Source organism: Brachyhypopomus gauderio, unplaced genomic scaffold (assembly GCF_052324685.1).
Source record: "Brachyhypopomus gauderio isolate BG-103 unplaced genomic scaffold, BGAUD_0.2 sc551, whole genome shotgun sequence".
NCBI lineage: Eukaryota > Metazoa > Chordata > Actinopteri > Gymnotiformes > Hypopomidae > Brachyhypopomus > Brachyhypopomus gauderio.
Genome location: NW_027507372.1, coordinates 33,889 through 44,852, shown reverse-complemented (window position 1 = coordinate 44,852; position 10,964 = coordinate 33,889). Strand labels below are relative to the sequence as shown.

The 10,964-nt window shown below is 41.1% G+C and overlaps 1 protein-coding gene across 1 annotated transcript; it reads right to left on the bottom strand.

Annotated features, from left to right (window-relative positions):
- Positions 1-993: 993 nt before the first annotated feature.
- Positions 994-9,687, bottom strand: LOC143506849 (m7GpppN-mRNA hydrolase NUDT17-like). The gene is made up of 8 exons (XM_076996456.1): positions 9,376-9,687; positions 9,153-9,269; positions 8,774-8,957; positions 8,140-8,165; positions 6,678-6,773; positions 5,920-6,018; positions 5,624-5,760; positions 994-1,374 (listed from the first exon to the last, which is right to left on the bottom strand). The coding sequence occupies exons 1-8, from the start codon at positions 9,448-9,450 to the stop codon at positions 1,203-1,205; spliced, it is 906 nt and encodes a 301-aa protein (XP_076852571.1). The 5' UTR covers positions 9,451-9,687; the 3' UTR covers positions 994-1,202.
- Positions 9,688-10,964: the final 1,277 nt, after the last annotated feature.

The window sequence follows — 10,964 nt, the reverse complement described above, 5'->3', positions numbered from 1 at the left end:
AAACGATTAAATATAAGAGAAAAAGAGAAAACAAGTGAAAGTTTTATCTGAAGAAAAGTCTCTGACAGAACTGACACAAGCTATAAAAGAAACGTTTAGTTCCAGTCTGAGTCACGGCCACTGGAGTAACGCCCTCCTGACACACGTGACAGGTCTCACGAATTCAAGCAGAAACGTTTTGCCCAGTAAATAAAATAGGAATTTAATGCATGATCACACACGCTTTCATTTTTGTGTTTGCATGATTAAGGGTTCAGGAAAGATCTGCTGATCATGATGCAGATTTAACCACAGCAAACACACCCTTGTGAACATGTGCGTGTGTCCTCACACGAGCTGCTGGGCTCTGGGCTTCTGTACAGCCAGCAGAGAACCCACAACCGCTACTGGGACTGATCGTGGTTCCAGTTTCATGGGTTTGTGAACACAATAGGTTAGCAATCTATGACTCACATAGCACAGGGGTGGTGGCAGCACTTATAAAAGAATTATTCATTTTGTTCTGTGCAAGCACACAAACACAGAGACAGATCTGACCATTAAACAGATGAACACACACACACACACGTAACAGAACCACAATAACATTTGCCTTCAGAATCAGTAGTCACCAAGGTCTGTGGGTCATGGTCACACAGCAGACGTCTTCTCACCCTTCACACACCCCTGTGCTTGCGCTAGCTGTTGAGCTTTTTGTTTCAAAACAAATTATGCATAAGGCTAGATTAGTATAAAAACCATAAAAAGATGAAGAATTTGTAATTAAACAGAATATACTAACAAGAGGATGTGACTTAAACAACTGTCTAATGTTCTTTAATAATATGGTCACCCTCAAGTCCTGTGTGTGCAAAGAACAAAATTCTTTTCAAGCACCTGCTGGCCAGTCTCTGCTGGAGGTAACTCTTTACTGCCTCCTTGTGGCAAACTAAAAATTCATTTTAAGTAATTACATTAAATTATTAAATAAGTACTTTATAAACAAGTGCCTTATTCAAGAAACCATGCACCACAAAGTACACCAGCTGTTCCTGTATGAGACTTTAAAACATGCGTTACAATAGTCAAGATTCTTGTTGTGCAAAGATGGAGGATTACAACCAGAAACAGCTTAAATGATTCCCGCCAGCAGGTGGAGCTGTTGTGCTAAAGGTACTAGTGTACTGCTCCCACAGAGTCAAGAGGCAGACAGCCTTCTGCAACTAGCCCTGCTCAGCGTGGGCCTCCAGCGTCTGCAGCCAGAGTTCTAAGGCATATTTGGTTCCCGTGCTGACACGCTCAACGTCCTCTCCCTGGGCCGGGGCTCGGTTACACAGCACAGACACCGGCAGGACGGACTCGCTCAGCTCCCCCTCAGGAGACACGTCAGTCACGCTACCGAAGAGTGGGACAGAGGACATGAGACACACACACAGGACAGAGCCGAGCAGCAGGGCAGCGTTTATGGAGATATTTCTGGGATTTGTATATTTTGTAGTTCTCACAATTTTATTATTTATTTGATTTCTCCATATTGCCGTAATCTGCTCTGGCCCCATCCCAATGCGGCGCGGTGATGAGCAGTACAGCAGGCTCACGTCGCTAAACCGCTGGATGTCCAAGTGGTGTTCAGAAAATCAAGTGGGCTTTATTAATAATTGGGAAGAGTTCGAGGGCAAGCCTGGTCTTTTAGGCAGGGACGGTGTCCACCCCACCCGGGATGGCGCTGCCCTGTTATCTTGCAGCATAGCCCATAGCCTGTTAGCTAGTCGGCAGTGTAGCACTAGGAGCTGCTGACTGTCCAGGGTCGCGACCAGGCCGCAGACTAATGGGTTAAACCTGTCTGCTAGCTGCTTAGAGGCGTCACCAAGTTCCCTTAGGATTGAGACTGTGTCTGTGCCCCGGGTTAAACTAAATCATAAGAAAATAGTCCGCCCGAAGTTTTTAACTAATATACAGACTTCACATCAAATTATTACAACCTATATGACCGATCTGAAAATTGGATTAATCAATATTCGATCGCTCAACTCAAAAGCAGTTTTTGTAAATGAACTTATAACAGACCAGAAAATTGATATTCTTTGTCTAACTGAAACGTGGGTTCAATCTGGTGATTATTTAACTCTAAACGAAGCCACTCCTGTGGGATATAGTTATATACATAGACCTAGACTGTCAGGCAGAGGAGGTGGAATATGTATAATCTATCGTGATTGTTTAGAAATTCATCAGAAATACTTAGATATCTCAAACTCATTTGAGATGCAGTCTATTAATGTTATTAGTCCATCTGAAAATAAAAGTACATTCTCCCTAACTAATGTATACAGACCACCAGGGCCTTACTCAGATTTCTTAAACGATTTCACCGATTTTGCAGCAAATTTAGCAGTATGTAGTGACAAAATAATAATGGTAGGAGACTTTAACATACACTTTGATAATGCGGAGGATCCACTGACAAGGGCTTTTACTTCTATATTGAACTCTGTCGGCATTAAACAAAACGTAGTAGGACCTACACATTATCGAAATCATACCCTAGATCTAATATTAACGCTGGGTATCGACGTAGATAATATAAACATACTCCCGCAAACCGTAGCAATCTCCGATCATTATTTAGTAAAATTCGATTTTCACCTTAACATAAATACCCGCCCGTCTCCTCGGCAGTGTATAAAGCGCTCAATAAATTCATCAACAGCAACACGGTTTATTGAAACCCTCCCTGACTTAACTGCTTTAGCCCACTCGCCATCCGATCCAGGAGAGTTAGATAGTCTAACCGACTACTTAGAGAATACCTGCAGATCAACTCTAGATATAGTAGCTCCACTAAAATATAAAAAAGCTAGATCCAAAAAGCTCGCCCCGTGGTACACTGACCAAACTAGAAACTTAAAACAAATAGCACGTAAATTAGAGCGGAAATGGCGATCTACTAAATTGGAAGTATTCCACTGTGCCTGGAAGGATAGCATTATTGACTACAAACGGGCACTCACTAAAACACGCTCAGCATACTTAGCCTCACTGATACAGAAAAATAAAAACAACCCTAGATTTCTTTTTAATACTATTTCTAAACTTACAAAAAATCAAGCAGGCACAGAACCTCAGATTCCAATAAACCTCACTAGTAATGTATTTATAGATTTCTTTGATAATAAAATAGAGAATATTAGACAAAATATAAAACCCTTTATTAGCAATACAACTGGTATGTCATCTGGCTTGGTTGATATTGATTTAAATTACATACCGGGAGAAAAACTTGATGCTTTTCATCCACTCCCAAAATCAGAATTAGAGAAAATAATTTCTTCCTTAAATTGTACTACCTGCACATTAGACTCAGTTCCCTCAAAGTTATTAAAAGAGGTATTACCAGCTGTAACTGAACCTCTTCTAACTATAGTTAACTCATCCATTACAATAGGTCACATGCCCAAATCATGTAAATTAGCAATTATCAAACCTCTGATCAAGAAACCAAATCTTGATCCGACTGTGCTATCTAATTATAGACCCATTTCAAACACATCATTTATATCTAAGATCATAGAAAAAGCTGTTGCCCAGCAATTATGCCTATATCTGCATAGGAATAACACATTTGAAAAGTTCCAATCTGGTTTTAGGCCCCATCACAGTACTGAAACAGCATTAGTTAAAGTAACAAATGATCTCCTCCTTGCATCAGATCAAGGCTATGTATCACTGTTAGTGCTTCTTGATCTTAGTGCAGCTTTCGACACAATTGATCATAGGATCTTGCTAGAAAGGTTAGAACGCTGGGTTGGAGTCTCAGGCACAGCCCTTTCATGGTTTCAGTCTTACTTAACAAATCGCTATCAGTTTGTAGAGCTCAATAATATTTCATCCAAATGTACAATGGTTAAATATGGGGTCCCGCAAGGCTCCATCTTAGGACCACTATTATTTACATTATATATGCTACCATTGGGCACAGTTATAAACAAACATGGTGTCAATTTTCACTGCTATGCGGATGACACTCAACTTTACATATCAGCCAAACCCGATGACAAACTCAGTTTAGGAAAAATTGAGGCCTGTGTAAGAGATATTAAATGCTGGATATCTCTAAACTTCCTACAATTAAATGAGGACAAAACAGAAGTTCTCCTTGTGGGCCCTAAGGCCGCAAGACAGAAAATTCCAAACTTAATGCTTAATCTTGCAGACTATCCCATTACACCTGGCACAGTAGCCAAAAACCTAGGCGTCATACTCGACTCCGACCTATCATTTGATAAATATATAGATCATACTACTAGGATAGCTTTTCTACATCTCCGCAACATTGCCAAATTAAGAAATGCATTATCACAGGATGATGCAGAAAAATTGGTGCACGCCTTTGTTAGCTCTAGACTAGACTACTGCAATTCACTACTGTCAGGATGTTCAATTAGGAATCTAAATAAACTTCAAGTAGTTCAAAATGCCGCAGCTAGAGTTCTGACCAGAACTAGAAAATTTCAGCATATTAGACCAGTCCTATCAGCCCTGCATTGGCTCCCAGTTAAATTTCGTATTGATTTTAAAATTCTATTATTAGCATATAAAGCACTACACGGGCTTGCTCCTGAATACCTCCAGGAACTTATTTCCTATTATGAACCCCCACGTCAACTAAGATCACAGGGTGCTGGTCTGTTATTAGTTCCACAAATTAACAAGGTAACAGCAGGGGGAAGAGCCTTTTCTTATAAGGCCCCCCAGCTTTGGAATAATCTTCCTAAATGTGTCCGGGACTCTGACACAGTCACAATCTTTAAATCTAGGTTGAAAACCCACTTATTTAGTCTAGCGTTTGATAATTAATATCCCCCTTAGATAAAGGTACAGATCCAGGGGTTCATAGACGAAGGGTTTTATGGTAGACTGGGGTGCTGGTGCTGTCATCCTGTCACTGCTCGTGGTCACTCAAGTTTGTTGACAGTGCAGTGAACGGATGCCATTGTCTCAGAATGCCCCCAAGCCTATGTTACCTTCTGGTTCTGCCTTTTTTTAGCTAGGCTGTAATAATTTAACTTAGTGCCGGAGTTGCTGCCACACTCCAGAAATGTTTATAATTTTACCTGTCCTGTATATGTCCTCATACAGAGCTAATTTTCCCTGTTTCATTTCTCCACATGGCTGCCCGCCTGCTTGAGGAATAATGAGATGAGGAGAGACAAGCGATCCATCCTGGCCGGCCACCTCCTGCCTAACCGGATGCCTACACCATGATGGACATTATTACATATTTTTCGGTCTAAATGGACATTATTGCATCTTTTACATTCTGTCTACATTCTGTCTATATTATTGTTGTTGTCATGGTGACCGGTGTCGGCCAGAGGAGGATGGGTTCCCCCCCTGAGTCTTGGTTCCTCTCAAGGTTTCTTCCTCATGCAAAAAACTAGGGAGTTTTTCCTTGCCACTGTCGCCTTTGGCTTGCTCACTGGGGGCTAGGACTCGGCACTTGTAAAGCTGCTTTGTGACAACAACTGTTGTAAAAAGCGCTATATAAATAAAATTTGATTGATTGATTGATTTCTCCATATATTTTCACTTGTAATTGTATTGTACACAATGTATTATAATGAGGTGCAGAAAGTATAAATACCTGATAGCTTGAGGCAGACTTGCGGGGACATGAAGAGACTGCTCCTCCCCGTCCACAGCACACACGATGACCTTCACCACGCCGGGCTCCACCCACACACACCCACTCACCTCCGCAGGGTCCGGCCTTAGACAGCTCTACCACAGCAAGGGGCCATGGACATATCATGAAGAGATGTTAACACCTAATAAAGATTTCACCTGAACACAACATTCCACCTAAGATTGCTCTGCACGCCAGGAGGTTTGTGCAAACCCACGTTACCTGTAGGCCAGGTGTGCACAGGCCAGGTTTACCTGTAGCTGCAGGTGTGTAAGGTGTGTAGACAGCAGGATGTAGGTGACGATGTGGTGTCTCTGGGGCAGCCCCCGCGACAACATGGGCGGATACACCGACTGACACACACAAGGGAGCAAGTTGAGCATTAATATCGTCAAAGAAAAAGAAAAGATGTTTTAGCCTTTAATCCACTTTTCTTCATGTTGTGAATTAAATTCACAAATCAAAAATATTTTTGTCTTTGTAATCAAAGTTAAATTGGTACTAGACAAAATGCTAAATTCAAGATTTCATATTGAGAATTAAATGTTTACATTTGGGAATTAATTTATTATTGGTCAAAATTGAATTTGTCACAATGACTTTGTAACAATTTAATTATTACAGGTTCTAATGTTTATGACATAATGTTTATGTTTGCACGAAGACGCTGAAACAGGAATTGTAGTATATGCATCGTGCTTCTAGCAAGTACCCGTGAAAATATTCCCATAAATATTCCCATAAAATGTTCATTCAAACAATATGTTGACAAACAATATGCTGACTTTATGAACACGTAATAAGAACCAAGGATTAGAGAATCTAAAACTACAACTGCAGATTGGGATATTTCAACTATAATGACCCCTGGGCCACATTTTCAGCACAGCGTTTTACGACACTGTGGATCAGCGGCTCAGGGGAAATGATGACTGGGACTTTTAGCTTCATTTCAAGAGTTGTGATGACACAGCAGACCCAGAACAGATTGTGTCAGCAACTGCAGCCCCACCTCCCAGAGACCCAGCACACGGGAGGAGGAGATGTCCGTTGGGCGGAGCCAGAGGCCTGTCTCCTCCCTCAGCTCCCGCAGGCCCGCCTCCACCAGCTAACGTAACGGGGGCATAAGAAACATGTCCATGGGTAACATTCACAGCATGAAAAGATGGTTCAAACATGCATTTGATTATTAAGGATCAGGCAGACTTTCACAAATAGTTTATGATAAACTGTGTGTAGTGTCAGGTCTATGAGGTAACACACTGATCCTGATAAACTGTGTAGTGACAGGTCTATGAGGTAACACACTGATCCTGATAAACTGTGTAGTGACAGGTCTATGAGGTAACACACTGATTCTGATAAACTGTGTAGTGACAGGTCTATGAGGTAACAATGATTCTGATAAACTGTGTGTAGTGACAGGTCTATGAGGTAATACAATGATTCTGATAAACTGTGTGTAGTGACAGGTCTATGAGGTAACAATGATTCTGATAAACTGTGTGTAGTGACAGGTCTATGAGGTAACAATGATTCTGATAAACTGTGTGTAGTGACAGGTCTATGAGGTAATACACTGATTCTGATAAACTGTGTAGTGTCAGGTCTATGAGGTAACACTGATCCTGATCAACTGTGTGTAGTGACAGGTCTATGAGGTAATACACTGATCCTGATAAACTGTGTGTAGTGACAGGTCTATGAGGTAACACTGATTCTGTGTATAGTGACAGGTCTATGAGGTAACACTGATTCTGTGTGTAATGACAGGTCTATGAGGTAATACTGATTCTGTGTGTAGTGGCAGGTCTATGAGGTAACACTGATTCTGTGTGGTGACAGGTCTATGAGGTAACACTGATTCTGTGTGTAGTGACAGGTCTATGAGGTAACACTGATTCTGTGTGTAATGACAGGTCTATGAGGTAACACTGATTCTGTGTGTAGTGACAGGTCTATGAGGTAACACCGATTCTGTGTGTAGTGACAGGTCTATGAGGTAACACTGATTCTGTGTGTAGTGACAGGTCTATGAGGTAACACTGATTCTGTGTGTAGTGACAGGTCTATGAGGTAACACTGATTCTGTGTGTAGTGACAGGTCTATGAGGTAACACTGATTCTGTGTGTAGTGACAGGTCTATGAGGTAACACTGATTCTGTGTGTAGTGGCAGGTCTATGAGGTAACACTGATTCTGTGTGTATTGACAGGTCTATGAGGTAACACTGATTCTGTGTGTAGTGACAGGTCTATGAGGTAACACTGATTCTGTGTGTATTGACAGGTCTATGAGGTAACACTGATTCTGTGTGTAGTGACAGGTCTATGAGGTAACACTGATTCTGTGTGTAGTGACAGGTCTATGAGGTAACACTGATTCTGTGTGTAGTGACAGGTCTATGAGGTAACACTGATTCTGTGTGTAGTGACAGGTCTATGAGGTTTCTTCGGCGGAGGCAGATCTCGTACCTCCTCCCCCAGTTCCACATGTCCACCTGCAGGAAATAAGACTGACCTTTAGTCTTCTAGATTAGGACTACATGCACTAGGGCATTATGGGAGTGTTCCCTATGATGATCTATGTAACGCCTGCACCAGTCAATTTTTAATAACATGTTATTTGATTATTTTGCATCTAATGTCAGTTTATGGTGCCGTTTTTCTGTTCTTGCCCAACATGAGGCAGGGACACTTCAGACAGCACCATGTGCACAATATTAAACATATTTTTTATTCACGTATTCACGTATATCAAATAAGTAAAATTCCAACCCAACCCCACCAACAAAACGGCACATCATAAACCCCTCCAACATCGTAATGATGTGGAGTGCAGTCAGATCATCTCACGGTTCTGTGTGTACCAGTCCCCTCAGAATTAGCATGCAAATCTAGGGTCAGGATGCATAATTAGAAGGCAGATAACAAGAGCATCATTTCAGTCAGTGTAGCCCATGGCTCGTGAAACCTGATCTTGAGCAATAAAGAACTTCTATTTGAATACGTTCCCTGAAGCTGCTATTTAGTCAAACGTGAGAACGGCCGAGCTACTGATTCAGGACAGTGGAAACGTTCTCTGCAGTCTCTGCAGAATCACACTCACCAGGCGGGACCCACACTTTAGGGAAAATTCTGAGAGTTGGAGCTCGCCTGGTCAGCAACAGTCTCTGATTGGCTGACTGAAGTAGGACAGCCACACCCACATCCACGCCACGCCCCAGGGTGTCTGGTGGTATGGAGGCCGCTTCTGAGTGAGAGAGGTATTTGATTGGGCAGAATGGCGCCCTCTAGAGGTAGAAAGTGAGTTTTAACTTACAAAGAAAATCGCTACACGATTAACATATAGGGCAATATTTGATAACCCTCAAAAGGACCCTCCTGTAGACCCTCTTAAATGGATTCAGGACACGTGAAATATAAGTAAATGCAATTTTGGTTTGTGGTTTCCGTTACACTGTCATACGGATTTGTTGAAATCTAACCTTAAGAGGAACGCCGTGTTGGCGAGTCCCTTCACACAAAACAAAGCGATTATCCTCTAGAAAACACTTCACGCTTGTTTGGTCATGGAGGTTGCCTATGAAGTGTCCAGTAATGCTCTAGAAGAAAAAGAAAAGCACTGTTAACCTACACCGCTGCACGTATTTCAACGCACTTTCAACCACTGACAACTGACCCGAGACTAAAGCACCGCGGCTGACACACCTGGACGAAGCGGGCACACTGCGGGCTGCTGTCGCCCTTGGACAGGTGCACAAGAACCTTCCGGACCTTCTCCATTAGTACCAATCAATACTAATCAATCATTCCTAGAAATAACTTATTATTTATTAATCACGCAGGCTACCCCTATGTAGTAATCTCTATCTAGGCGCGTTAACGAGCACACTAGGTCTTGGTTTAAGGTTAGATAGAGAAATAAACACATGACGTTAGTTCAACAGAAGACGAAACCATATCAAATGTGTCCAAACCGAAAGAAAAGTCAACTAGGCGCAAATCATAACAGCAGTTCCAAGCTCCTACAAAATGGCCGCATGTTTTTCAAAATAAAGGCACAGAAATGTAGTAAACTCAATTCTCTATAATGAAAATATAAAAATTTGTGTATTTCAAACTAAGCAACTGTTACAAAGAAACAAACGAGCAGAGTATGGATATAGACACGGTAAATATAGAGTAGTTTAACTTTTAAATATCAAAATATTGAGAATGTCTTTAGAAGTTTCTTGACTCCTCACCCTTTAAATTTCCACCCAAAATTAAAGACAAAACATTTTGATTTGTCTAGTAAATCATATTTATTGTAAATATCAATCATTCACAAACACACATGAAACAGCCTATATTTTTACATCACTACATATAAAGAGATCATATAACACAGGCACAATGTAAATCTCACATGCTGTCACAAAGGCAATGACATACTGACACAAACAGTATTGTGAACTGACAACACATGCATCCACAAGAAGATTTTACAATACCAGCTGAGCCCTTGAATGAGGGTTCAACCTCTGACTTATTGTTATTATAGTGTCCATAATTTTGGTCACAAGTGGTGGCACTTACAAAGTTGGCAGTCATCATAGCTCTCCTGAAGTATCAGTAAAGATAAAACAAGATGACAAAAAAAGCCAAGCAATGCCAGTCATCTGTGTTAACACTTACACGGTTCTGACATTGTCCCTCCTTATCAGAAACACGTGTGTCTAATCAGAGCCATGTGTTTCTGATGGGAAGAAACATGTGCAGAACTTTTATTCTGGATTATTCTGGACAATATTTTATCGAGCTTTCGGTCTTCTGCAAAAACTGTCTACTAAAAAGAAAAAGTGTATAAACAGAGTGCCACTGATTCATTTGTGACGTTATTTCTATATTTGAAACACATTTGAGAGATTTGTGAAGAGTATAAAAAAATCCAGACATCATGATATCATATCAAACAGCGAGTAAATAGATACGACAAGTATGCAAACTGACAAGGCCTATGCAGTTTTGTTTACTATGTCTTCTCTGTGTGATGTTCAGTCTGATTCCATGAGCTCTGTTCCTCTTTTGGAGAGAAAGCTTGATAAATGCTGTTCAGTATTATCCAATGTTATTACATTTGTGACCTGACTGATGTTTCATGCAAATGATGTCAGCTCTAAAGCTCAGGCTTTCATTGGTGAAATGTGCACCTGCTCACTCATAGTTCTGTTGTGTTACTACAGCAGTTGTATTTCAGCACAAACATTTGTTCTTAGAGTAATCTGCTTCTTTTCAATATGGTTAGCATTCCAAAA